The following is a 23,681-nucleotide window of genomic DNA, read 5'->3' as shown; positions in this document are numbered from 1 at the left end:
ATTCATAGGAGCTGAAATAAATAAGGAAATGATTCAGGGGAGCAGGGTGGCACTTGGGTTGAGGAAACTATTTCATGCACATTTTAACTCCTCACTCTCTTCAGGCAGTTAATTTAGGGGTTTGCCAGGCCTTGCTGCTCTTATCTATTCTTGATCCTGCTGCTTATTTTTCCTCAGGCTCCCCTAGAGGGTGGGCATGACAGCTCCTTTCTCTGACAGAAAGGATGACCCAAACACATGACTACAATACATTACCTTCTCCAGAGCACTAAATAGATGCTGACAGACTACATTTCCCCCACCTCCACCTCCTCTCCAATCTCCACTGCCGTTGCTCCCATTAACATGACTTTTAGCTCGTAAGAAGTTGGATAGCCGCTTTTTGCCCAGGGTAGCATGCCATGGCAGATACTGCTTCACAGAATGCTGCATTTGCTGTTGCTACTACACCAGGTCAATCTGAACCACAGTCTATTTTTCTAATGGAATTTGTTAAGCACTTACTACATGCCAGGTACTGTACTAGAGAAGCAACGTGGCTCAGTGGAAAGAGCACAGGCTTTGGAGTCAGGGGTCATGAGTTCGAATCCCAGCTCGGCCACTTGTCAGCTGTGTGACTGTGGGCAAGTCACTTAACTTCTCTGTGCCTCAGTTCCCTCATCTGTAAAATGGGGATGAAGACTGTGAGCCCCACGTGGGACAACCTGATTTCCCTGTGTCTACCCCAGCGCTTAGAACAGTGCTCTGCACATAGTAAGCGCTTAACAAATACCAACATTATTATTATTATTATTACTAAATGCTGGGGTAGAGTCATTCAATTGTATTTTCTGAGCGCTTACTGTATGCAAAACATGGGAGAGTGAACAATAAAAAGATATATTCCCTGCCCACAATGAGTTTACAGTCTACAGTAGATACAACTTAATCAGGTTGGACGCAGTCCCTGTCCCACATAGGGCTTGTAGTCTTAATACTTATTTTACAGATGAAGTAACTGAGGCCCAAAGAAGTTAAGTGGCTTGCTTAAAGTCACACAGAACAGACAAGTGGTGGTGGGATTAGAACCCAGGTCCTCTGACTCCCCAGGTCCATGCTCTTTCCACTACATCATGCTGCTTCGACTATACCACAGTTTTGCTATAACACGTAGCTGTGTTCTTGAAGAACCTCATTTTTTCAAAAAAAGTGTGCAGTAGTAACCATCGAGGCAATGGAAATGAATGGGTTTATGGGTAGGTGTTTCAGAGATGCGCCCACCCCGTACTGGTTTTTTTTTTGCCCCCCATATGTCCACCATTAGCACAATGCCTTTCATCCTTGCCTCTTATTTGACTCTATTCGTAAAATGATAAATACAAAGAAATATCAAGTATTGTAGGGTATCCCAAAGTAAGGCCAAGGTGAAGGGTGGACATTGTAGCAGTACCACTCTTTAACCCATGCCATGTGGGGGCACCCAACTTTTTTTTTTTCCATACCAACTCTACTTGTGCCAACTTGTTGATCATTGCTACACCAGAACAAGGCTCGTGTTTTGAAAGAATGCTCCCTGTTTCTTCCCTTGACCTGTCAAAAGTGCAGAACACAAATGCATTATGGCAATCGACGGCATTGACTGAAACTCTACTACGTGCAAAGTAAACAGTGGGAAGAGTCTGTGAGAGTTTGCAGACATGATCCCTGCCCTCAGTGAGCTTACATACTCACGGGCAAATATGACCTGTCATTTCTGGAACTTATGGGCACAGTTTAAGCCCAGACCTAAGCCACTGTAGGACTCTGCCAGGGTGGAATTAGCATTTCTCAATTCTAGGAGTCTCCTACGGGGATACCTAAAACAACTTATGGCAGATATTCATTCATTCATTCAATAGTATTTAATGAGCGATTACTATGTGCAGAGCACTGTACAAATCGGTAACAGATCCAGTCCCTGCTTGACGGGCTTACAGTCTAATCGGGGGGCGACAGACAGACAAGAACAATAGCAATGAATAGAATCTATAAATAGAATAGAATAATTAGATAAACGCCAGTTAATGCTAACAGTAGTGGTGGTGGTAATATTAAGGGCTTACTCTCCGAAAACACTGTGTTAGGTTAGCATCCCCATTGATCAGTTCTTCATTCCTCATTTCTTGGCATTTTTTCTACAAATTCTTTTGTTCTGGCACAACAGTTAATATGATTTTGGCCCCACAGGAGACACAGAGGCTTCTGTATCAAACAAGGTCTTTATTGAGTCCTTACTGTATGCAGAGCACTATACTAAAAGCTTGGGATAGTACAATACAACAGAGTTACAGACACATTCCCTGACCACAAAGAACTCACTATCTAGAGTGGGAGACAGATATTAGAATAAATTGATTAAGGATATGCACATAAGTGCTGTGGGGCTGAGGGAGGGGTGAATATTAAGTGGCATCAGAGTGACTGAGCAACATAGAAGGGATGCGGGGGAGAGGAAAACATGGCTTAGTTGGGGAAGGCTTCTTGGAGGAAATGTAATTTTATTAAGTCTCTGAAAGTGGGGAGAGTGGTGGTCTGTTGTTTGATGGAGGGGAAGGGATTCCCAGACCAGAAAAAGGACGTGGTCAAGTGGTTGGCAGCAAGCTAGCTGACAGTGAGGTACAGTTCATTCATTCTTAGGGAATGAACTGTAGGGAAGCAGCATGGCTCAGTGGAAATAGCCCAGGCTTGGGAGTCTGAAGTCATGGGTTCTAATCCCGGCTCTGCCACTTGTCAGCTATGTGACTGTGCGCAAGTCACTTAACTTCTCTGGGCCTCAGTGACCTCATCTGTAAAATGGGGATTAACTGTGAGCCTCACGTCGGACAACCTGATTACCCTGTATCTACCCCAGCGCTTAAAGCAGTGCTCTGCACATAGTAAGCGCTTAACAAATACCAACATTATTACTCAGCGTGGCTCAGTGGAAAGAGCATGGGCTTTGGAGTCAGGGCTCATGAGTTCGAATCCCAGCTCTGCCACTTGTCGGCTGTGTGACTGTGGGCAAGTCACTTAACTTCTCTGTGCCTCAGTTCCCTCATCTGTAAAATGGGGATTAAGACTGTGAGCCCCACGTGGGACAACCTGATCCCCCTATGTCTACCCCAGCACTTAGAACAGTGCTCGGCACATAGTAAGCGCTTAACAAATACCAACATTATTATTATTATTATTATTCATTTATGCATTCAATTGTATTTATTGAGCTCTTACTGTGTGCAGAGCATTGTACGAAGCGCTTGGGAGAGTACACTATAACAATAAACATACACAGTCCCTGCCCACAATGAGCTTGCAGTCTAGAGGAAGCTTACAGCCTAGAGAGGGCTTACAGTGTAGAGGGCCACTGCATAATTAGGGACAGGAGGAGGAGGGCGGGAAAAGGAAAGTCACTACAGCTATTGATCTGATTTCTCCTTTACTTCTCACACACACTCTATGTTAATGGCATAGCCAGGAAAATGCACCATATTGATTCAGCTACAAAGACCAGTGCCTGCCTTCACAGGGTCTTCAGGAGCCTGTCAGATTGGCCTGGAATGCACTTATAGAGCCATAACAACAGGTGGAGACAGTCATTAAAGGTAGGTTTAAAACAAACAAAAGGAAATATGGAATTCATTACAACATTAAGTTGTGCAACCCCAAACTATCAACTGATGTAAGACTGATGTAATTCTCTTCCCCTCTTCAAAACCTTACTTAGAGTTCACCTCCTCCAAGAGGCCTTCCCAGACTGAGCTTCCCCTCTTCCCTCTACTCCCCCTTTACCCCCCCTTCACCTCCCCTTAGCTAAGCCCTCTTTTCCCCCTTTCCCTCTGCTCCTCCCCCTCTCCTTTCCCCTCCCCTCAGCACTGTGCTTGTTCACTCAATTGTATATATTTTCATTACCCTATTTATTTTGTTAATGAGATGTACATCACCTTGTTTCTATTTATTGCTTTAATGAGATGTTCATCCCCTTGATTCTATTTATCACTACTGTTTTTGTCTGTCTCCCCTGATTAGACTGTAAGCCCGTCAATGGGCAGGGACTGTCTCTATTTGTTGCCAATTTGTATATTCCAAGCGCTTAGTACAGTGCTCTGCACATAATAAGAGCTCAATAAATACTACTGAATAAATGAATAAATTCATCGATGAGTATTTTATAATGGGTGACTAGAAGTTAATTAAGGATGGAAGGGGATCGCTCAAAACCACTAGGAAGGATGTTTAAGAATGTAACCGCCACATTATTTCTCCAGTGTCCTGTTGCCATTGTACGAGGAAGAATATTAGGCTGGACAGGACACTGGCCTGATGCTCTGGGCATGTCACTCCCCTTTTAAAAACCTCCAGTGGTTACCTATCAACCTCCGCACAAAACAAAAACTTCTCATTCTAGGCTTCAAGGCTCTCCATCACCTTGCCCCTTCCTACCTCTCCTCCCTTCTCTCTTTCCACTGCCCACCCTGCACGCTCCGCTCCTCTGCCACCCACCTCCTCACCGTCCCCCATTCTCACCTATCGTGCCGTCAACCCCTGGGCCACATCCTCCCACGGTCCTGGAATGCCCTCCCTCCTCACCTCCACCAAACTAATTCTCTTCCCCTCTTCAAAACCCTACTTAAAGCTCACCTCCTCCAAGAAGCCTTTCCAGACTGAGCTCCCCTTTTCCCTCTGCTCTCTCTACCCTCCCTTCACCTCTCCGCAGCTAAACCCTCTTCTTCCCCCTTTCCCTCTGCTCCTTCCCCTCTTCCGTCCCATCCCCTCAGCACTGTACTCGTCCACTCAACTGTATATATCTTCATTACCCTATTTATTTTGTTAATGAGATGTACATCACCTTGATTCTATTTATTTGCTATTGTTTTAATGAGATGTTCTTCCCTTTGATTCTATTTATTGCCATTGCTCTTGTCTGTCTCCCCCGATTAGACTGTAAGCCCGTCAAAGGGCAGGGACTATCTCTATCTGTTACCGATTTATATATTCCAAGCGCTTAGTACAGTGCTCTGCACATAGTAAGCGCTCAACAAATACTATTGAATGAGTGAATGAATATTAAGCATGACGGAAGGCAGCACAAGATAATCAAGTCGGATAGAGTCCCTTTCCTCCATGGGACTCACAGTCTACGTAGGGAGGAAAATTGGTAACAATAATAATTGTGGTATTTGTTAAGTTCTTACTTTTGTTGCCAGGCACTGTACTTAGCACTGTACTAAGCCCCTGTCCCATGTGGGGCTCACAGTCTCAATCCCCATTTTCCAGATGAGGTAACTGAGGTACCTCGCCTGTGAATCGACATCTTATCGTGGTCGGAGAGTTTGTGTCCGCTGATGAAGCTCAGTGCTATGCCATTTGGGGCTATCCATAATGGAAAATTCTAAGCCAAAATGTCAGACAAAGTGGATTCACCTGTGAGGGGCAACAACGGAAAGTCAAAGATGAATGATCAAGTGATCAAAACAAAGATGATGGCAGAGACTCAAGTTTTTACTGCAAAGAAGGCAATGGTAAACGACTTCCGTATTTTTACGAAGAAAATTCTAGGGATATAAATACAGCACGACTTTATGACAGAATATGGGCATTCTGAAGAGGATGTGTCCATGGAGTTGCTATGGGTTGGAAACAACTCCACAGCATTTGAAGAAGAGGAACTGAGACACGGAGAAGAGAAGTGATTTGCCAAGGTACTGAACCCCATTTTACAGATAAGGAAACAAATACAGAGACCTTAAGGAAGTTGCCAAAGCAAGTGGCAGAACCAGGATTAGAACCCAGGTTCTCTAACTTCCAGGCCTGCATTCTTTTCACTAGGCCACACATTCCATTTATTTTCAACATGATGACCTGTGGCTTACTTATATGCTCATATTCTGATGGGAATTCATTTTAAAAGAATCTCTAGAGTGAAAACTTTTAGAGTATGTACTCAAGTTAGGGTGTAAAAACTGAGTCATATTAATAGCAGGAAGAAACAGTTCTTCTCATTCCTCAGTATTGTCCTATCCAAAACACATATGGAAAGAATGGATTATAATAGCACTGGTGGTAATTTTCTTTTCTTAAGAGATTCTTTAGGGATGTGGGTGAAATAATTATTAATGAGCAAGTAAAGCTTTTCTCTAATATCTACCACTTTTGAAGCTGATATCCCGCCATAAGAGCCTTAAAAACTGTTATATTCCACTTCTCCATAAAAACTTAAAACAGAGTAAAATAAAGATGGCTAAATGCTTTTAGACTGTGCATCAGATTATGAGCAGGTTTTAGTTCAACAAAAAAAAAAAGGTCTCCTTACGTGATAGACCTGGTTGCTTTAAGACATAATCTCTATTCTAGACTCTCCAGATTTAGGGAAAATAGTTGAATTCTACAGGTTACAAGCTACATCAAAACTGAACACTCCCTGATTTACCTTTTCCCACTACCAATAAAGCAATGGACCTGAACAAGACTCAGATTTTTTTGACCTACCGTAAAAGTTCTACCCGAGGGGACAACAAGGAATTCAAAAGCTGTTGTCAAAATTCAGTGCTGATCATCTGAGAAACTCTTTCAAATAGGCAGAGTGTCATTTAAAGCTTTTGAATCATCTCCTCTACAACACTGCTAAAACCATTTCTTCATCTGTAAAAACATACAGATGATTAAGAATCACTTTTCAGAATTAGTAAAGTACTCTGGATTGTCAATTAATCTAAAGAAGGCATTGGTATGATACCAGCCTTTATCTACACACAGCCAAGAGCCTCCATCAGCAAAACAAAACTGAATGCCATGAATTCTGGCATTTAAGCAGCACACTGTCCAAAATAATGCAAGGATAGATACTGAGGCAGAAAATTAAATCAAGATGGCTAAAATGATTTGGGGAGACCGACAGAGTGAAGGATCATCATGGTATCAAAATTCTGATTAAGCCAGGAGGGATATGGAGCAAATGTGGAATCCAACCTTCTTTATGGCTCTGAAACTTGGTTTTACCTCAGACACCACATCCGACTTCCAAGGCTGTTCTGTCAAAGCCACCTATATGCCTCGCTTAACATTAAATGACAAGACAGGATAACAAACAATGAAGTCCTGGCACACGGTCAATACATCAGCACTGAAGCCTGCTCACCGATCCTATCTTTGCTGGCAGGGCATGTGACGATAATAGAGGACAGCAGGATACCCAAGTAGATGCTCTATAGTAGCTAACTGGGGAAATCATAAACAGGGGAAAAAAAGAAACATTTTAGAACCATAATAAAGTAAAACCTTCCACTACTTGGTATAGTTAACGGATGGAAGACAGCCAAAATAAACCAGTTTGACGTACAGAAATTTGAAATGGGGCAATTATCTCAGAACAGCTGCTTAAAGTGGGAGAACAGAAAGGTTACCAGAAACTGGGGTTAAAAAATATAAGTTGAACAAGGGTCTATTTAAATAATAATGATAATGAGGATGGCATTTAAACATGGCCCTGATGCAGAAGGGACAATTGGTAATGTTTTGTTCTTATCAGCTCCACCTTCCCACAATGATCTTGAGATACTACTGACAAATATGTAAATGCATATATACAAATATGTATATATATATAGAGAGAGAGATTTATAGCTATATATACTCTATGGCCACACTACCAGAACGATTGTGGATGGAGAGTGGGGCATTCTTGGGGAGATGTTTCCATGGAGTCGCTATGGGTCGGAGACGACTCAACAGCATAAGACCAGATATATATATCCAGATATATATATTCACCTGGTCAAACCTCATATTTGAGTGCATTAAAAGCCATAAGAGTAATGTCGACTAATTTTCTGAAGATGAAATAAAATATGACTTATTTATTTTCCCAATTCTCTCCAATTCATTATAGTGTGCTTCTTGCTTTGAGATCACCAGACCACTGAGTCTCAGGCACACTGAGACTACCAAGTGATATATGGATTAGGGAGGAAAAGGAAGGGTAGAGAACGCTCATTTGCAAAAGTTCAGTCTGAAGGGGAGGAGGAGGAAGGAATGTTAAATTAGTGTTATAAGTTATATTCTTTCTTCTCCAGGAAATATAGTGCATAGATCAAAGAACCCCCACCTTCAATTCCCCAATGATGTGGTTCCCTTCTGTGCCCCTAAAAATATGGTTTTTATTTTGTTGGAAAAAAAATAAAATGTTTAATTTGTTCTAAAACATTGGTTTCAAAAAATAAACATATGTTACTCCTTACATACTATACTTCTGTAAGTAGGTTTAATAAGATGATTACTTGCTATTCATGAATAGCAGAGTAATTACTGCAGCCAAATGCACATAACCTTGGGCAGTTTCAGCTCATTCAGGCCTAGATTTGGTCAGGATTTTAATTGTTTTTTTTAAAAAACAAAAAGAAACCCTTTTAAATAAATGATTGCTTCTTGAACTAAAGACAATGAGAGTCTATATGCTACTCTTCATCACCATATGTTTTTAAGTTCTCATTCAGAATGAAATGGCGAAATCTGAAGTTTGGAAACTGGGACTCAACTACGGCAAGCAGTATGCTCAAAATATGCTCAACTTTTATGCCAATTCCATGTACAGGGTACCAAAGGAAAGTAGATATTCAGAGTCTTGATGCATGGATGAAATGATTTTGCAGAGAGAGGGCTTAGCTACACCAGGAACTCGAGAGAGCAGGAGATTCTGTGGGGCAGGTGGAATTAGCTCAAGAGGAAGGGGTGTCACTTGAGGCAAAATAGCCAACTCAGTGATACAAAAAATGGAAAAAGTAGTAGAGCAGTTTTTACACTTAAATCTGTGGATATCCATGGGAAGCCTGGAAGTGTCCAGCGAGAACTGAATAGAGCATTTGAGGAAATCAATGAGGGCTATTTAGACTGTCCATCATGTCGGGTGGGGTGTGTGTTTGGGGGGAAGCAGATGTGAAAACTGGCAAAAAAACAAAGTCAACATATACAGATGCTTCTATGTAAGACTTTTTTAGTATTCAGTAAATGGCCCAAAGAACAAATATCGCAAACAGGAATAAAAACAAGTAGGTTAATTTCATTTCCCTGATTGGGGAGGTCCCATATGGGATAGAGGATGTTATGATTGTACCTACTTCAATGCTTAGAATGTAGGAAGTGTTTAATAAATATCATTACTAATTACTCTAATGCTAAAAGTCTAAACCACTAAATGGTTGAATTGGGAATCCTTGGCAGCTAGTGAGGACCTTGACAGAGCTGGCATTTTGGAGACTGAGGGATGAAAATCAGTGGGACACTTGGCTGTAATCCCCCCCAAAAATATTAGGATGTAGGCGGAGGTGGCATAGATGAAAGGGACAACAAACAATAAGAACATAAAACTCTTAGCAGATACAGGGAGTGGCAAGGATAGGAATTCTCAACAAACAAAAATACCATATGTGTGTTCTCTACCGCACCTGCCAAAGATGAGTAAAGTGATACAGAAATGTCATATAGGGATTAAATCTTTTGCTTCCCTGATTAAGTCCTCTTTCTCCTGGCTTGCTCGCCCTTCTGCTTAGTCTATGCAGTTGGATCTGTGAATTTGGGCAATTAATATTCGCCCCACAACTAACCCCTTAGCATTTACATACATATCTTTAAATTTGATAGTATAAATTACTTACTTATCTATATTAATATCTGCCCCTCCCTCCCTCAGACTGTAAACTCATTATGGGCAGGGAATGTGTCTGCTAATTCTGTTGTCCTGTACTCTCCCAAACAGTACAGTGTTCTGCACATAGTAAGCGCTCAATACTACTGATTACTTCTACTGTATGTTACCATATGGTTAGTTCAATGCTCTGTACTTAATAAATGCTGCTGCTGATGTTGACGAAGGAATGCCAAAGCTGATATCAAAAACATCTACAAGAACACCCAAGAGCAAGAAGACCGTAGGGGAATCAACGGGGCTACTTGACTGGGGAGTAAAAGGTTCACTTTGGCATGAAAAGGGGATGGTACAGAGTTCAACAAATCCTTCAGTTCAGTCTTCACTAGAAAAGATATTTCAATCTTGACTACAAAACATGTTAGCAAGATTCCCATGTAAATTGGCTTGGTAGTAGACAGGTAACAAGGAAATGGAGCAAACTGTGGTGCCCACACAGGATGAACACCAGGATTGGATGGAATCCACCCAAGGGTTCTAAAGGAATTCAGAGTCTCAGAAGTGAGGTTGCAGAATTGTGTGAGTAACCTATTTTTACTAACAACCACTGCACCACAGAATTGGCCGATTACCAGTGTAACTCCAATCTATAAAAAACAGTTCACTTCTGAACCTGGGAAAATTTGCAGAATAAGTAATTAAGTTTAGGAGCAGTGAAAACATAACCTTTTAGGAGGAAAGACAAGCTGGTTTCTGAGGGAGAATCACAATCGTAATCTGCTGGAGTCCTTTAAAGGAGTCACTAAGCAAATGGATAGAGGGGTATTAGCTGAGAATGGAGGCTCTTGCTTCATGAGACTGAATTTGGGGCCGCTTAGCCATTTAACTCCAAACCAGGACTACAGTTTCCTATTTTCATTTAGAATGATGTGAGGAAGATTTGAGATGAGAAACTTCAGCCAGAACCCAGTTGAAAGTTCTGTGAAGGTGCCAGTAATCACAGCTAAACCAGATTCTCAAAAAAGATATTCATTCAATAGTATTTATTGAGCGCTTACTATGTGCAGAGCACTGTACTAAGCGCTTGGGATGAACAAGTCAGCAACAGACAGAGACAGTCCCTGCCGTTTGACGGGCTTACAGTCTAATCGGGGGAGACGGACAGACAAGAACAATGGCAATAAACAGAGTCAAGGGGAAGAACATCTCGTAAAAACAATGGCAACTAAATAGAATCAAGGCGATGTACAATTCATTAACAAAATAAATAGGGTAACGAAAATATATACAGTTGAGCGGACGAGTACAGTGCTGTGGGGATGGGAAGGGAGAGGTGGAGGAGCAGAGGGAAAAGGGGAAAATGAGGCTTTAGCTGCGGAGAGGTAAAGGGGGGATGGCAGAGGGAGTAGAGGGGGAAGAGGAGCTCAGTCTGGGAAGGCCTCTTGGAGGAGGTGATTTTTAAGTAGGGTTTTGAAGAGGGAAAGAGAATCAGTTTGGCGGAGGTGAGGAGGGAGGGCGTTCCGGGACCGCGGGAGGACGTGACCCAGGGGTCGACGGGATAGGCGAGACCGAGGGACGGTAAGGAGGTGGGCGGCGGAGGAGCGGAGCGTGCGGGGTGGGCGGTAGAAAGAGAGAAGGGAGGAGAGGTAGGAAGGGGCAAGGTGATGGAGAGCCTTGAAGCCTAGAGTGAGGAGTTTTTGTTTGGAGCTGAAGTTGATAGGCAACCACTGGAGTAGTTTAAGAAGGGGAGTGACATGCCCAGATCGTTTCTGCAGGAAGATGAGCCAGGCAGCGGAGTGAAGAATAGACCGGAGCGGGGCGAGAGAGGAGGAAGGGAGGTCAGAGAGAAGGCTGACACAGTAGTCTAGCCGGGATATAACGAGAGCCCGTAACAGTAAGGTAGCCGTTTGGGTGGAGAGGAAAGGGCGGATCTTGGCGCTATTGTAGAGGTGAAACCGGCAGGTCTCGGTAACGGATAGGATGTGTGGGGTGAACGAGAGGGACGAGTCAAGGATGACACCGAGATTGCGGGCCTGAGAGACGGGAAGGATGGTCGTGCCATCCACGGTGATTGAGAAGTCTGGGAGAGGACCGGGTTTGGGAGGGAAGATGAGGAGCTCAGTCTCGCTCATGTTGAGTTTTAGGTGGCGGGCCGACATCCAGGTGGAGACGTCCTGGAGGCAGGAGGAGATGCGAGCCTGAAGGGAGGGGGAGAGGACAGGGGCAGAGATGTAGATCTGTGTGTCATCTGCGTAGAGATGGTAGTCAAGCCATGAGAGCGAATGAGTTCACCGAGGGAGTGAGTATAAATGGAGAACAGAAGAGGGCCAAGAACTGACCCTTGAGGAACTCCAACAGTTAAAGGATGGGAGGGGGAGGAGGCTGCAGCGAAGGAGACCGAGAATGACCGGCCAGAGAGGTAAGAGGAGAACCGGGAGAGGACAGAGTCCGTGAAGCCAAGGTGAGATAAGGTATGGAGGAGGAGGGGATGGTCGACAGTGTCAAAGGCAGCAGAGAGGTCAAGGAGGATTAGAATGGAGTAGGAGCCATTGGATTTGGCAAGAAGGAGGTCATGGGTGACCTTAGAGAGAGCAGTCTCGGTAGAGTGGAGGGGACGGAAGCCAGATTGGAGGGGGTCTAGGAGAGAATGGGAGTTAAGGAATTCTAAGCATCGATTGTAGATGACTCGTTCTAGGATTTTGGAAAGGAAGGGTAGTAGGGAGATAGGACGATAACTGGAGGGGGAAGTGGGGTCAAGAGCGGGTTTTTTTAGGATGGGGGAGACGTGGGCATGTTTGAAGGCAGAGGGGAAGGAGCCCTTGGAGATTGAGTGGTTAAAAATAGAAGTTAAGGAAGGTAGGAGGGCAGGGGCGATGGTTCTAAGAAGGTGAGAGGGAATGGGGTCCGAGGCGCAGGTGGAGGGGGTGGCACTTGCGAGGAGGGAGGAGATCTCCTCTGAGGATACTGCAGGGAAGGATGGGAAAGTAGGAGAGGGGGTTGGTGGGGGGGAGGGGAGAGGCGGAGGGGTGACTTTGGGGACCTCAGACCTGATCGTGTTGATTTTCGTGAGGAAATAGGTGGCCAGATCATTGGGGGTGAGAGATGGGGGATAATGACCAAAGTTAGGATTTTATCAGTACTACAAACTGGAAAGAAGAGTAACAACAAAAACATCAGAGCCAAGATGCACAAGATCTGAGGCTACTGAGTTTCAGAGCCATAGGGGTTAATCTTGATGATTTGATTGCCAGAAATCAATCACCATGTGGCTCAGCAACTACATGACTGTCTGAAGACTCTTGGGGAAGTGGCAGGAAAACAAGGATTTAATATAAAAATAACCCCAAATTAACTCACCCAAAGCTTCCTTTTTATCCTAAGGAAGTCTAAGCAGCGGGAAATACTTTACCACAGGGAACGTCTTTTGGTTGGGTCTCAGGGCAGCAGATGGGCAAACCCAGAGCAACACTGGAAGCTCAAAACTGATTTTTTCTCTCTTACTGTTCCTCAGGAGAGCTTGAGTCCACCCAAGGGGGACTTTTTCCATTACTAGCAGAGGAACCATTCTCCTCCCAGAATGTCCAACATTTTCTGGATCACAAAGACAAAACTGTCTTCTTTATATCTGCTACCCCTGCTCACCCTTGTTCACAAGGATCAATCAGGGGTATTTACTGAACTCTTACTGTGAATAGAGAACTGTATTAAGCACTTGGAAGAGTACAATAGGATAGAGTTGCTAGACATGATCCCTGTCCACATGGAGTTTTACAATAAATTACAGATTGGGGAAATGGCAGAGTATATGGATATTGAACATAAATGTTTTGGGGCAACTCTCGGGTGCTTAAAGTGCATAGGTGATGCAGAGGCAAGTGTGGGTAGGAGAAATGAGGGCTTAGTCAGGGAAGGCTTCAGGAGGAGATGTGATTTTAGAAGGGTTTTGAAGGTAGGGAGAGTTGTGGACTTTTGAATATGAAGGTGAAGAGAGTTCCAAGCCACAGGGAGGACTTTAAGCTCCCTCCTCCAATATTGGCCTTTCATATCTAGCATGGGGATCTAGCATGGGGAACTAACAGACATATTTCTATTTACAAAAGGTTTTTTGACAAGTTAGAAAAACTGAAAAGAGAGGGCATCGTCTGTGGCGGATAAGAAGGTAGGAATAGGCAGTCATTATCTCTCACGATGTAAAAATGTTATTCAAAGCCCATCATGAGCCTAAACTATTCCTAATCAGAACTTTTCAGTAAGTATCAATATTACAAATCTCCACTTTGTCTAATATAATAATTATGGTATTTGTTAAGCGCTTACTATGTCCCAAGCAGTGTTCTAAATGCTGGGGTAGATACAAGGTAATCAGGTTGTCGTATGTGGAACTCACACTTTTAAATCCCCATTTTACAAATGAGGTAACAGGCACAGGGAAGCTAAGTGACTTGCCCAAGGTCACACAGCAGACAAGTGGTGGAGCCAGGATTAGAACCCATGTCCTCTAACTCCCAAGTCCGTGCTCTTTCCATTAAGCCATGCTGCTTCTCTAATATTTCACAACCTATCATACTAAGCTTAACAAAAAGCTATAATACAGTTAACTCCCTAACACAAGATACCTTCCTCCAACTATGGTATTATTCTGTACAACAAAATAATAATAATAATTACAAATATGTTATTTGTTAAGAGCTTACTTTGTGCTAAGCACTGTTCTAAGCACTGAAGTAGATACATGGTAATGAGGTTGGCCAGTCCCTGTCCCATGTGGAGCTCACAATCCTTATTCCCATTTTACAGATAAATGAGGCACAGAGAAGTGAAGTGACTTGCCCAAGGTCACAGAGCAGGCAAGTGGCAGAGCTGGTATTTGAACCCATGTCCTCTGCTCCCCAACCCGTGCTCTTGCCACTAAGCCATGCCTTAGAATGTTGTTGTACTGACTAGGAACTGTCGCTGTGGCTACAGGTGGGACCTCAACTCTCAACCACGAAGAGTCCAAAATTCTTCTTCTCTAGTCATAGCACCCTACTGATTAATGTTTTCATTTGGGGCATTTTTACTTGCCCTATATGTTGATTTATCCTCTCAGGGTCACACCTGGAGAGTTTCCAGTACTCTACCAGCCACGACTTCAGGAGGGAGAGTCAAGCGAAGGCATATCCATTCCATTCTTAGCTTGGGCAGTAGCTAGCGAGTGGCAGGCAACCTGGTACACGTCAAAACTCACCTGTGCTGGGCAGCAACGACACGGGAGAGAGTCGAGGGCAGAGACTTAGGTTTTCTGCATGGAAGGAGGCAATGGTAACCCGCTTCTGTAATTTTTACCAAGAAAAGTCTATGGATACACTACCAGAATGACTGCAGATGATAGTGGGGCGTTCTAGGAGAGATGTGTTCATGGCATCGCTATGGGTCGGACACTACGCGACAGCATAAGACAACAACAACATGTTGCTTTAGTGTTTTACCATTTCATCTCTCCTTCTGTGTCTGTCACCAGTCTCTTAATCTCCTCTTTATATTATTTAGATTATGAGCCCCTTGAGGGTCAGGGACCACGTCTAATTCCCCACCTGTGTATTCTTTCCCAGTGCTTAGACCAGTGCTCGGCACACAGTCAGCACTTAATAAATACTGTTACTGCTCTGCTACTATTGTCCCGGATGGGGTTTACAATCATGGAAACATATTTAACCCATTTATATGAGATATCTTTTCTTCAGACTACTTGCTGTAGAAAAGTCAGATCTTTTAAAGTATATAATCCATGGCTCTATTGTTTCCTTCAGTGTTCTTTTTTTAATAAGTGCGTCATAAAGTCAAACCACAGGTTAACAAAGTGATAGAATTACAGAGCAACTATTCATCACAAAATGTTAAAATTGGCTTCACTGTACTTAAACGAGCTAAAGAAGACAAAGAAATCAGACAAACGAATAGCCAAAAACCTAAACCATATCACTTTAAAGAACAGAATCCAGAGACAGCTACAGAACTTGTGACATAAGTAAAACAACATTTTGAAGTAGAAGTCATTTTCTTCAACTACATACTTATAGGAGACTTGCTGTACGTATAGCTGTGATTAATGGAAGTCTAAGTGGAGGAGGGAGGAAAGCAAACAAAGCATGCATATTCAGAAAAGCAACTAGCAAGCAGTCTTCATTGCAGAATGCTCACATGCTCTTCAGTTATGAAGTAAGCCTTCCCCAGAACACCAGTTCAAAATTAAAATTCTGGGCAGACATTCAACTTTCATGATTATGTCCATTCTTCACTGAGCATGGAAAACTAGTCTTTTTCTAGTTATTTATTGAAGATATTCCCATAGTACATTTGCATTGTTCATTTCCAAGAGAGGCCCTGTTCCTGTAAAATAGCTACGTGAAAGCTGTAACCATGTTTCCTGAATTACATTTTTGAAGGTTCAGCAAGGTAATGAAATAATATGATGTTCTGACAGAGGCTTTCTAAAGGACGGCCTATAGCGACTTTCCAACTGTGCATTTCGAGAAAAAGTATGGGCAGACCAAATTTAATGAACGAAAACAACTCAGAATGATCTATGGACAAACATCCCAATTAGAGCAAAAGACTGGATAGCTCGCATATCTTCTTTCTTTTACTTGCACTCTAGCTACAAGGAACAGGAAACCAGGCAAAACACACACAAACACTGCCCCCCTCCAGCCCCCAAAGCAAGTAGGACAACTTACCTCTGGGCTCTGGTTTGAAGGTTCCAGACCGACCATATTGGCAATTATTAGCTGATGGAGAAGTTGAACTTGAGCTACGCTGAGGAAGAAGTCCAGGTTTGTGGTCATGTTCACTTCCAAGGAATGGCCACACACTAAAATCTCCTGTGGGAAAAGATGTCAAATGCTAGATGGTAGATAACAGATACAGTCAGGTAAATCTATGGAGGCTAATCTTTTTCTTTCTCATAAGTCACTTATAGGCTTGATGTAAACTATGCTTGAGGTTCACGAGATAAAGTATGGTAAGAGAGAATTTAACATATGATTCTAAAATTAAAATTTGGAAATGCAAATGCAAGTTGATCATTTGGAACTTAGTTTCTGATAAAAGTTTTAAAAAAAAATTGATAATACTTGTTGAAACTGAAGTTTGACCTCTCCTTATGTAACTAGTTATCCACCCAATTTTATGTGAAACAAAATATGATGGAATTTAGCTGTTTCCCAGGGGGATCGGTTTAAAATCCAAGGCCCTACGGAAATCTAAAGCAATCAACGGTATTTATTGAGTGCAGAGCACTGTACTGAACCCTTGGGAGAGTGCAAAACAACAAAATAGGTAGATTCGTTCCCTGCCCTAAGGAACTTACAATCTCAGAGGGGAAGGGACCTTTTCGGAAGGGGAGTTTTGACACCTGCACCCGCATCTCTTCCTTTCTCTCCACCTTTTCTCTATTCCCGGCTCTGAGGGTGTACAAGGAGAACTGTTGTAAAGAGCACCACAATGAGGTGGGAGCCTGTGGGTTTGTTCGTGAGGTAGGGGGAAAAGAATTGGTGGGGGTCCCACCCCATCCCCTGCTTCTTGAGCACTACTTATGCTCATCAATCACCTTCCAAGATAAACTCCAACTGAAGAAAGAAATTATGGGCTGAAGCCATAGATAGCTAGACTAATTAATTTCGCTTCCCTTTTTAAACTGCTAAAATCTTGGCAGCACTCACTGGATCACCATTCTTTTACTGGTGCTATAGAGCACTTAAGCTCTTGACTATTTATTTCTGGCAAGTGATTCAGAGAGATGGAAAGCGGATATGGAAAACAGTCAAGGAGCTCTGCCTAAAAGTAGAAGCCCTGCCTCTTGTCATGAAAAGCATGTGGACAACATTCGTTTTGCTTGGGAATGTCTACTGGTCCTTCCCTTCAGCCGGGTCATTCAGGGGAATGAATCTGGGGATATTAAGGGGAAGGCCAAAATACATATGTCTAATAACTTGGCTAGCTTTTGAAAATTCTAAACAATGTCAAGAATGAATGAATTATGTTTTCTAACCAACCTCGTCCTTCTATTTTCGTTTTTATATCACGCCACTCTCAGGAGCATTTTTTTCCACTTCCCAGGGTAACAAATTAAACTCAATGATGCAACACACATACGAACAGGTTTTTCAAGAAATGACCATGGTTATTTCTTTAAATAAGCAAAACGGTGATTACTGCCCTTCGGAAAATAAATGTCCTCATTGAAATCTGAGTTGCTTTTTACCTACAGAAGTTACTTTTACAAGATTAACTCCTTCTTGATATCGTGACTTTGAAAACGGGGGATTTACTTGTGTGAGCCCCTGATGTTGTCTCCATAATTGTATGGGGTGATAAGTGGAGGGATCTGAGGGTTGTTTTTTTTAGGATGGGGAGACATGAGCATGTTTGAAAGCACAGGGAAAAGGCCACTGGAGAAAGAATAGTTGAAGATGGCAGTCAGGGAGGGAAGAAGGGAAGGGCCAAGTGCTTTAATAAGGTGCAAAGGGATGGGGTCAGAGGCACAGGGGGAGGGAGTGGATTTTGAGAGAAGGCAGGAGATGAACTGTTGGTAAAGATGGGAGAGTTGAAGAAGGGGCAGGAGGAGGGAGGGGCTGGAGAGGAGCAGGGAAGATTTTACAGATTTTAGGGAGATCGTGTCTGATGGTTTCGAGTTTCCCAATAAAGTATGTGGCCAGATATTAGAGGGAAGGGTTGGGAGAAGGGAACTGGGGGGCTTGAGCGGGGAGTTCAATGTCTGGAACAACTGGCAAGGGCAATGGACATGGATGTCAGAGTACTCTTCCAAGAGCTGAGTAGAGTGCTCTGCACACAGTAAGCACTCGATAAATAAGACTGATTGCTTTGTACACAGTAAGTACTCAATAAATGCCACTCATTATTCAACCAGCATTGAAGTCCACTGCTTGGCTGGAAATTAAGAACTACACAGTACTTGGGAGAAGAGCTCCTCTAAAGTGCAAAATGATAATAAAAATAATTTGGTTCTTACAAATCCAAACAGACAAGGTATACCATGGGAAATGAAAGGACTGAACTGGTGCTGAGGCAGAGTTGGGCAACAGAATGAAAAATGAAAAAATGGATCAGGTATATAGAATGAATTCAAACACTGATCCTGATATAGCAATTTTAGAAGAGACAATGATTGGTATTCCTAGACCATATTACTGTGGAGAGGCAATTTTGTATTAAACATGTAGCACTCTTGATTTGTTCTGCTAGACCATTAGCCTTTTTATCCCGCAAGTCTCTGGCCAGCTGATTCCTAGGACCTTTTGTGACACGATTCCCACTGTGGGCTGAGCCACTGCTTCTAAATTCAGACTGTGTGCCCACTGAAAGCAGAGACACAAATCTGAGAAGAACGTAGTCATCTAACAAGCACAAAAGCATCTCCACATATACCAAATCATGGATTAAAACTCTTGGTCTATATAAAACTGCCATAGCATGTAGCAGTTACTATGTAAGTGAAAATCTACTTCTGTAATGCCTCCGCCATCCTATAAATTCCCATCCAGACCTTTATATTTCTCAAGTGGGCCAGATTTTGCCACTTTATTAAATTTTTAATCTAGAGCACTCTCAGGGTGTGAAAGAATCAATGTACTCCCAGGAATGTCAAACTTTCTCTCAGGGAGTAATTTCCTCATCTGTTCATTCACTCATTTATTCAATTGTATTTACTGAGCACTTACTGTGTGTAGAGCACTGTACCAAGCACTTGGGAAGTTCAATTCAGCAAGAAACACAGACAATCTCTGCCCTGTTCTGATATGGCTCAATAAAATCCATGTTTTAAAAAAAGTAACAGTGCTACTTCAGATCTCATCTTTAAATTTGTACTGACCTCGATATGCAAATTGTCTACTGAAATTATTTTCGTGAAAATGATAGCTGGTGCGCCGGTTATTCGGACCGAAAAATCCGTCAAAATTGGTGTTAAAATCGCTCTCCTTTCTTGATGCCGTTGTATGCTAAGAAAAAAGAGTGAACAGAATTAATATTTATGTTATCTTTTTTCTTGGGAACATAAAGATGTGTATGTTTTTTTCAGAGTCTACATCATATGGGATAACAGATCATGGACTAAAAAGTAGCCAACCCCTAGAGCTTAGTTCAGTGCTCTGCACACAGTAAGCACTCAATAAATACGACTGATTGACATCAGAGTCTTAAACATTATGCGGTATACAAAATCTGTATTTATACATATATCATCAACAATGACATTTTATAGAGCTCCCTTGAATACAACATTGCAACATTACCATATAAAATGCTTAATGAATAGTTACTGTAATTTTTCATGTTACTATACTAATATTCCTGCACTGCTCCTGTCTCTTCTGCTTCTGACCCCTTTCTCGTGCCAATCACTCCCTTCTCCTTTAGCTCTGCCAGACTTCAGTTCTCTGCAGCTTCAAAGCTCTTCTGAAATGACACCTCCTCCAGAGGGTCTTCCCAAATTAATTTCTCTTTCTTCCTGATTTATCCACCAAGATACCACCCAAGCACTTTCTGTTAACAATACACTGAGGTTTTTGCACTTTGGTACATGCCCTATTGCTGAAGTACTCTCACTCACCTAAATATCCACTTTCCTTCTCCCATGTGTAAAGTTTTTGACTCCTCCCCCTCGACTGAAAGCCCCTCCAGGGGAGAAATCATGCCTACTCACTCTCCTGTATTCTTCCATGTGCTTACTACGGGGCACTGAACACAGCAGACACTCCCTCTGCTCCTCCACCTCTCCCTTCCCATCCCCACAGCACTGTACTCGTCCGCTCAACTGTATGTATTTCCATTACCCTATTTATTTTGTTAATGAATTGTACATTGCCTTGATTCTATTTAGTTGCCATTGTTTTTACGAGATGTTCTTCCCCTTGACTTTATTTATTGCCACTGTTCTCATCTGTCCGTCTCCCCCGATTAGACTGTAAGCCCATCAAAGGCAGGGACTGTCTCTATCTGTTGCCGACTTGTTCATTCCAAGCGCTTAGTACAGTGCTCTGCACATAGTAAGCGCTCAATAAATACTATTGAATGAATGAATGAACGACTGAGAAATGAAGGATGCGTGATAGGATTTTGGAAGTTTAAGAACTTTAGGTGGGTAGATTTAAGAGATTCTTCCCTATTTATTTAAAATAAAATGGTACAAATCAGAAGAGGGAAAATAGATCTAATACAACTTTTGGCACATTTGGATCATTTTTGCATACCACTTATTTACCTGCATATCTGCCTCCACTATATATCAGCATCATCCATAATATTTATTGAGTGCTGTGTGCAGAACACTGTACTAAGTGCTTGGGAGAGCACAATACAACAGAGTTGGTAGAGAAATTCCCTCCCCACAGTGAGCTTACAGTCTGGAGGGGAGCTTCTAATCTACAGAGGAATGTGATAAACTAATCATAATTCCTCACCTTCTTCCCAGGATTTTTGAGGAGGAAATAAAATATTATTTTTGTAAGGGGAGTGGGGTCAGAATGCCTTAAGACTGTGGATACAGGCTCACAATGGGGTTTCTTCTTTGAAACATAGGCATGCGTGTTGACTTAGTAAGAGAAGAAGGGTCAGTATGCACCGAGGATACAGGCTAATGCAGCAACACATAAAGTCTGTGGTAGGAAGAGAAGGGACAGGTTAATCAATGAGTGTCTAGAGAAGCAGCGTGGCTTAGTGGAAAGAGCACGGGTTTAGGAGTCAGGGGTCATGGCTTCTAATCCCGACTCTGCCACTTGTCAGTTGTGTGACCTTGGGCAAGTCACTTAACTTCTCGGTGCCTTAGTTACCTCATCTGTAAAATGTAGATTAAGACTGTAAGCCCCACGTGGGACAACTTGATTACCCTGTATCTACCCCAGCACTTATAACAGTGCTCAGCACATAGTAAACACTTAACAAATACCAAAATTATTATTATTACTATATGCAGCATTTGGGAGAGTACAAGAGAAGTAAAAACAGTCTCAAGTGCCTTAATAACTTCTTTTTCTTATTCCTTCCTTTTCTCCTTATATTTTTCTCATTCATTCATTCATTCATTCAATCATATTTATTGAGCACTTACTGTGTGCACAGCAATGTACTAACAGCTTGGGAGAATACAGTATAACAGAGTTGGCAGACACATACCCTGCCCACTACGAGTCTACAGTCTAGAGGATCGCATGGGACCCAGTCCCTGTCCCACACGAGGCTCACAGTCTTAATCCCCATTTTATAGATGAGGTAGCTGAGGCACGGAGAAATTAAGCGACTTGCCAAGGTCATACAGCAGACATGTGGCAGAGCCAGGATTACAACCCAGGTCCTTCTGACTCCCAGGCCTATGCTCAATCAACCAATGGTATATATTGAGCACCTACTATTTGGAGAACACTGCACTACGCGTTTAGGACAGTACAATGGAACAGAATTAGCAGACACATTTCCTGCCCATAACGAGTTTATAGTCTAGGTGGGGAGGTGCTGATTCCATTAGATCCATGCAGCTTCTCTAATGAAAAAAATTTTATTATTGTAAAGCAATAGTAAAATTTAGAGATAATCTGTTTCACAATATTCCATATCCTGGATATTTTCACCAATTTAAACTACTCTGCCTTTATTCTAAATTCCTTTTATCTTTGACACAAGTGGGTCAGTGTCTTCATTACCCAAACAACCCAACTAATTTACTACTATCTATCTCTTCTCTTCTCTCTCCCCTCCACTTTTTAGATATTATTTATGTCATCCTACAAAGGTTCAGGTCTATTCCCAAGCAAATAATCTTCACTGTTGGAATAAGGCCCAGTACTTTTTCTCATACTCACGATTTTGGCCAGTTCTCCAAAATGTTTATCTTCCTCAAGTGTCTGAAATTGTTTTAGATTTCAAGGGGAGAAAAATGGGTCTCATGTACTCACAGGCTTTTATATGGGTCTTCATTCTACAATTTTGAACCAGTTTCATTGGAAGCTTCGGGCGGTTGCCAAATTTTCAAATACTTTAGTACTAATCAGTTAATCCAAAATTCTTTCAACATAAGCAATTCCTATTTTCACCATTCTACAGTTGAGAAAACTAAGAAAGAGGCTCCCCTCAAAGAAGAGGATTGTCTGGTGGCTGAGATGTCTCCTCCTTTCTGCCGAAAGCCTAAGGGGCCAAGCCTCGCTCCGCACAGAAGCTGAAGGCGGGGGGCCGGAGCTAGGACTCACACTGCCAAAATCTCCTCATCACCCAGGGCCTTGGGATTGTCTGACCTTTGAGGGATAGGGTCCTGTGTTCACTGATTGCCTCATATTTACTTTAACACTTAGGCACAATGCTTTGCGTTAGGCAGAAACCCGTAGCAATGTGTCAGTTCAAGAACCAGAGACACACTATTTAAGAAAATCTTGGCTTTATTGCTGTGACTTCCTCTTGGAGTGCTCTCTGAAGGGAGCCTCTCAATTCATTCAATAGTATTTATTGAGCACTTACTAGTGCAGAGCACTGTACTAAGCACTTCCATCCCCCAACAGGTGAGAAGAATCTATGCAGGTTGAAGGATTTTGTTATTGCTACATTCCAAACCGTCAGTCCGCCCCTCCCATGACAATGAGGCATTTCAAGTTATTTTTTATGAAAGCTTCCCTTTCTTCCCATACAAACAGGGTGAGGAGAAGCAAGTGGCTTAAAGAGTGGTGGGGGATCCCACCGCTCCCTTGTTGATCCTTGTCTTCTATTCATGACCTTTGCCAACTGGTCTCAGCTGGTTTCAACTACAGGCTTCCAGTATATTCTTGCTCCACATCCCCTGATTCTGTGACTTTGTTTCCTCTGGTGGTCAGCCTCTTTTCCACAGCAGTTGACCTTTTGCCTATTTCGTGGGAGGGGTTGTTCATTTTACTCCTGGCCTTCTGCCTTATAGACAATTTTGCAATCCTAACTTTTTCATCTTACATCCTTTGCAAGTCTAGCTTTCCTGTAGGCTCGTGGTGGGCTGGGAATGTGTCTGTCTGTTGCTCCACTGTACTCTCCCAAC

At 42.6% G+C, this 23,681-nt stretch overlaps 1 protein-coding gene across 1 annotated transcript in view; it reads right to left on the bottom strand.

The window, feature by feature from the left end:
- VPS13B (vacuolar protein sorting 13 homolog B) overlaps positions 1–23,681 on the bottom strand; it is a 932,812-nt gene that overhangs the window by 290,543 nt on the left and 618,588 nt on the right. Inside the window, 2 exon segments of the mRNA XM_029063425.2 lie at positions 16,351–16,494; positions 19,506–19,632. Of these exon segments, the coding sequence (XP_028919258.1) occupies positions 16,351–16,494; positions 19,506–19,632 (271 nt within the window).

This window comes from Ornithorhynchus anatinus, chromosome 4 (genome assembly GCF_004115215.2).
Source record: "Ornithorhynchus anatinus isolate Pmale09 chromosome 4, mOrnAna1.pri.v4, whole genome shotgun sequence".
Classification (NCBI taxonomy): domain Eukaryota; kingdom Metazoa; phylum Chordata; class Mammalia; order Monotremata; family Ornithorhynchidae; genus Ornithorhynchus; species Ornithorhynchus anatinus.
Note: the sequence above shows the minus strand (reverse complement) of the source record. Positions and strands in the feature narration are given on the sequence as shown.